Here is a 4,473-nt window from a genome sequence, read left to right as displayed (position 1 = left end):
GTATGTGTGTGTATATATATATATATATATATATATATATATATATATGCATGAATATATAATATGTGCATATATTTATCAAAATGCTCCACGACTTCATTTCATCGGACTTTAAAAAATGTTATATGCTGAGATTGGCCATATGACAATGACATTTGTATTGTTTTGTTTTGCACTAGAAATTTCACACTGAAGCCTCTACTAGCCCATCTAACCAAAACACACCAATTTATCTGTCTTAGCATTTCCTCCAAGTCATTGCATCCACAGAATCTGATTTTTTCCTCTTACATACTGACATATTGACTGTTTTTTTCTGATTCAAACAGGGCCGGTGGCTTCATCTCTTTCAGTTGGTGGAAAAGCAATATCAAGAGCAAATCCTTGCTCAGCAGGAGCAGTACCAGTGCCAAATACAGGTATGTTTCTCAAAGCAACCTATCTGGACTGATACCAAGTTATTGTTCATGTTGCAGAAAGTTGAAGTTTTGTGCTTTGTATCTGATGGAGTTAAGGTGCTTCATTGTGCTTAATCTGGTTGTGCCAGTGTAAGGCTTCAAACATACGCTATTCATTTGTGTGAAGTCACATGCATCTAATCTAGTCACATAAACTTGATATTTGGGCTGCAGTTTAAAGTGCAATTTATAATTTCATTTCATTAATAAATGTAAATTAATTGAATTTTTTTCCTGATAAACATTGCGTTCAAAATTTTAAATTATAAAGAGCTCCAGGTTTGCTGTGTTTGTTTGTAACACAATGTGTGTGATTTTATTTGAATTAGATTATATATCACTATATATATATGACTATAAATGAATAATAATATTTATTATAATTATTATAATTATTTTTATTATGCTTATTATAATTACTAAAAAAAATAAAAAAAACATCACTTTTGTAATAATAATAATTAAAAAAAATATTAATAATAAATTTACAGTACAACTGTAAAATTACAACACTGATATTTTTGGCTTTCTTAATTTCAAATGTTAAACCTTTAAGCTTTTGTTTTGGTGGAAAACGGCAGGGAGCCCTTAAAGCTTCTCTTGTTGACAGATTTATAAATGATTTGATAGGTTTATAACCGATTTTCGATGTATATTCCGATTAATCTCAAATCTTCTTGACCTCATGCATTGCTGCATTCAGAAATCTGTTTTTTACTCAGTGAGAATCTTGCTTAGTTAAAATTTAGCTAAACTAACTGTATAAGACATCCGGTTTATATACATATTTTTAAGGAAATCTATCAATTCAGTGTTAAGGTTCATTACTGCTACAGTGATGCAAGACAGCATGTTAAGTGCGCTTGCAGTATGTTGACTTAATGCTTGCAAATTGCATTTGTGCATGTTTGTACAGTGTGTTTCTGCCCTTAATCTGGGAGAAATGATTAATATCCAAATTAACATAATTAATACGTTGTTTCGTTCTTGCACGTTTTCTTCCAGCTCATACAGGATGAAATTAAGGCGCTAGTGCAGTTACAGAACCGCCAAATCAGCACACAGACTCACTCTCTGGAGCCCAGTAAGAACCCCAAACTTCTAGAGGACCCGGTGGAGAACACCTTCACGTTGTCAGCTCCAGGACCTCTGTCACCCCCCCAGCTCACCGTTCACCTTCAGGAGAGCTCAGAGGAGGCGATGGTTACTGTGCTGAGCAGCGGATATGGGACTCTTTCCACCTGGGAACATATGTTAGAAACAGGGCGGCCCAGTTCCACAGAGGGCAGAGATGAGGCGCTGTGGTCCCCGAACCAGCAGGACGGGAGTCTTACACCATCACCTATACCTCTCGCAAGCCCTTTGGGCCAGAACCCACTGAGCAGAACCAATGACAAGCTCCAGACGACTGGGATGGTTGCACTTGATGCACCGACTGATAAACAGAGAGTAGTAAGGTAGAGTTACAGTTGGTTAGGTATGATTGTAGTCATCAAAACTGAAATAACACAAATGAAAATATGGGAATTGTGACCAAAAATGTATATTTGTCTGATTTCAAGGATTTTAGCATGATCCTTTAGATCAAAATGTTTTCCAAAATCCAATAATTCTGTCAAATGTGTTTAAACTTTTCACTGTGATTTTCAGATACACAATATATAGTCTTTATAGCTGTTATCAGTGTTGTTATCGTTAGCTAAAACTAAAAATAATAATACATAACTATTTAGAAATATTTTGAAAAACAAAAACTAATAAAATTGCCAAAAATGTACGCATAACAAGAATGATGGAGTTACTTAAACACTAGGCCTGCTGTAGTAGTCGGTGTGCGGTGTTTGGATGTACACCCCCACTGTCGGTTTTCTTTGTTTTTGTTTTTTTTTAGAAATAAAAGTCATTTAGTTCTGCTCAGCTTAGTATCTGCTCTGCTCTATACAGCCAGGGTTGCCCGGTCTGCGTGACAAAACTAGCCCATGCCAGTCAAAAACAGTCCAAAGTAGCGCAATGACAATATCCCAAATATCAAAGTTCAATATGTCATTTCCATACCTAAAATACATATTTTACAGTCACTGTTATGCACATTGATCATAAACACAGCTCAAATGCTGCCTACCAGTGGCCCTCATTTACAAAACTTATCCATCTAGCGCAGTTTTATCATAGGTAGAATGCAAAATGTTTCAATACAAGCATTTCAGTCAAATGTAATTTATGCAAACCTTTAACCCACGGGGGAAAAACGGTTAAAAAGTAACCCAATTCCGTGGGAAAACGTGGACTTGAAACCCTGCATTCAACACGAGCAGCCGGAGGAAGATTTCACTGATTACGAGCCGAGAGTAAGGAGAGATGACTGACAAGATCATGCTGGAGAATTTGCTGCTCAACAGATCCTGAGTTCATTGACAAATATCTGATCTTGTAAGATGTGCTCCCTTTACAGAGTGCGCGTGATCACGAAATCGAAAGTAAAAGTGAACAGCGAGCGCTCATTCAAACGTGATTTCAGTACCCCTTATGTTGATAGCAGCTCTAAAATGATATACAATATTAGAATGTTTTAATTAAGGAAATAGCCATGCTTGGCTCTACACTGGTTATAATGAACTCTGTTTAATAATTTTTTATCACATTAAGAGATCCAACTCATTTGTGTTGTTGTATGTTGTGTAGTCAACCCCTGACCTCCTGGGCCCAAAGGCAAAAACACAGACAGAGAAAGAGCCGAACAACACCAAACCGGACGTCATATGTAGAGGAGCGGGACAGGAGCACGGCAGGAGCAGGATTTCCTAAGGAGCACACATATCACTTACCTGATGTAAGCACATGCTAATATTGAATGATTTTTTTTTTTTTTATCATGAACAGCAGGGATCTTTATATAAAATAACAAAGCTTATTTTTTTTTACCAGTTCAGCTCTTTTTCAAATGTCATTCCATACTTTATACTGTAAAATATGTTCTACAATATTTATATCGTATCAGTTTCTAAATTTAAAGGCAGAAAATTTCTGATTTATAATTGGTAAAAATCTCTGTCATGCATCTCGGATAAACTGTATGAATTGTGCATCATTTGCTGAAGCATCACTATTCAGCTTCTTACTTTGAATGTTCCTAGAGGCCTCTGTGTGCATTTAAAATTGCTTTCTGAGTATAATAAGCATCTGTCTTCTGGCTTTTTCCTCAGCGTGGATACAGCACAGCCTCCACAAATCCATTGCCTCTAAAGAGAAGTGACAGTCTGGTGTCTGAAGCCTCAGGTAACACATTTCACTAAGAATCAAGCTCCACTTTCTGTTCAACAGCACACAGGAGGGGTGCAATGGTGATTGTATGGGTTTTTTTAGGGATCGTAATGTGTAATGTTACATTTGAAGAAGTTTAGATTGAAGTATTTTCTGATTGTGAAATTGCTATTAACATATTCTTACTCTCTTTGGTTTTCACTAAGAATCAAGCTCCGCTGTCTGTTCAACAGCACACAGGAGAGATGCAATGGTGATTGTAGGATTCTTTTAATGTTACATTTGAAGAGGTTTTGAATAAGGGCTTTAGATTGATGTAATTTCTGATTATTGTGAAATTGCTATGCACATACTCATATTCCCTTTGATTTTCCAGGCCTGTCTTACTGGAAACTGGATGAGAGTGAGTTATACCGCCCTCTACCTGACAACTTTGAAAGTGCTTCCTTCGTCCTAATGCAGGTACAATTTTATTAACTTAGGCCCCGTCCACACGGAGATGCGTTTAGCTGTATACGCATACATTTTGTATCGTATAGGTGTTTTGGGAGAGTAAAACCGATATTTTTTGAAACCGGGTCCCAGAGTGGATAAATCTGAAAACGCCGCCCTTGCGTTTTCGTGTGGACAGCGAATCCGTATATTTTCTGAAACAATGACGTCATCAGCCCACGTCTCGCCCCTAGTCAGACAACCGCTATGTCACGAAACGGCAACAAAAACATGAACAAACACTGAACGATTGTCTTTTTAT

The 4,473-nt window shown here is 36.9% G+C and overlaps 1 protein-coding gene across 1 annotated transcript in view; it reads left to right on the top strand.

Moving 5' to 3' along the window:
• The window catches only part of LOC107704113 (M-phase phosphoprotein 9-like), a 24,648-nt gene that overhangs the window by 1,783 nt on the left and 18,392 nt on the right, over positions 1–4,473 (top strand). The window contains exons 3-7 of the mRNA XM_016506968.1: positions 330–419; positions 1,464–1,915; positions 3,141–3,288; positions 3,662–3,734; positions 4,096–4,181. Of these exons, the coding sequence (XP_016362454.1) occupies positions 330–419; positions 1,464–1,915; positions 3,141–3,288; positions 3,662–3,734; positions 4,096–4,181 (849 nt within the window). The remainder of the gene's footprint in view (positions 1–329; positions 420–1,463; positions 1,916–3,140; positions 3,289–3,661; positions 3,735–4,095; positions 4,182–4,473) is intronic.

This window comes from Sinocyclocheilus anshuiensis, unplaced genomic scaffold (genome assembly GCF_001515605.1).
Source record: "Sinocyclocheilus anshuiensis isolate Anshui unplaced genomic scaffold, SAMN03320099.WGS_v1.1 scaffold690, whole genome shotgun sequence".
Taxonomy (NCBI): domain Eukaryota; kingdom Metazoa; phylum Chordata; class Actinopteri; order Cypriniformes; family Cyprinidae; genus Sinocyclocheilus; species Sinocyclocheilus anshuiensis.
The sequence above is the reverse complement of the archived record's forward strand: the minus strand, read 5'-3'. Positions and strand labels throughout refer to the sequence as shown.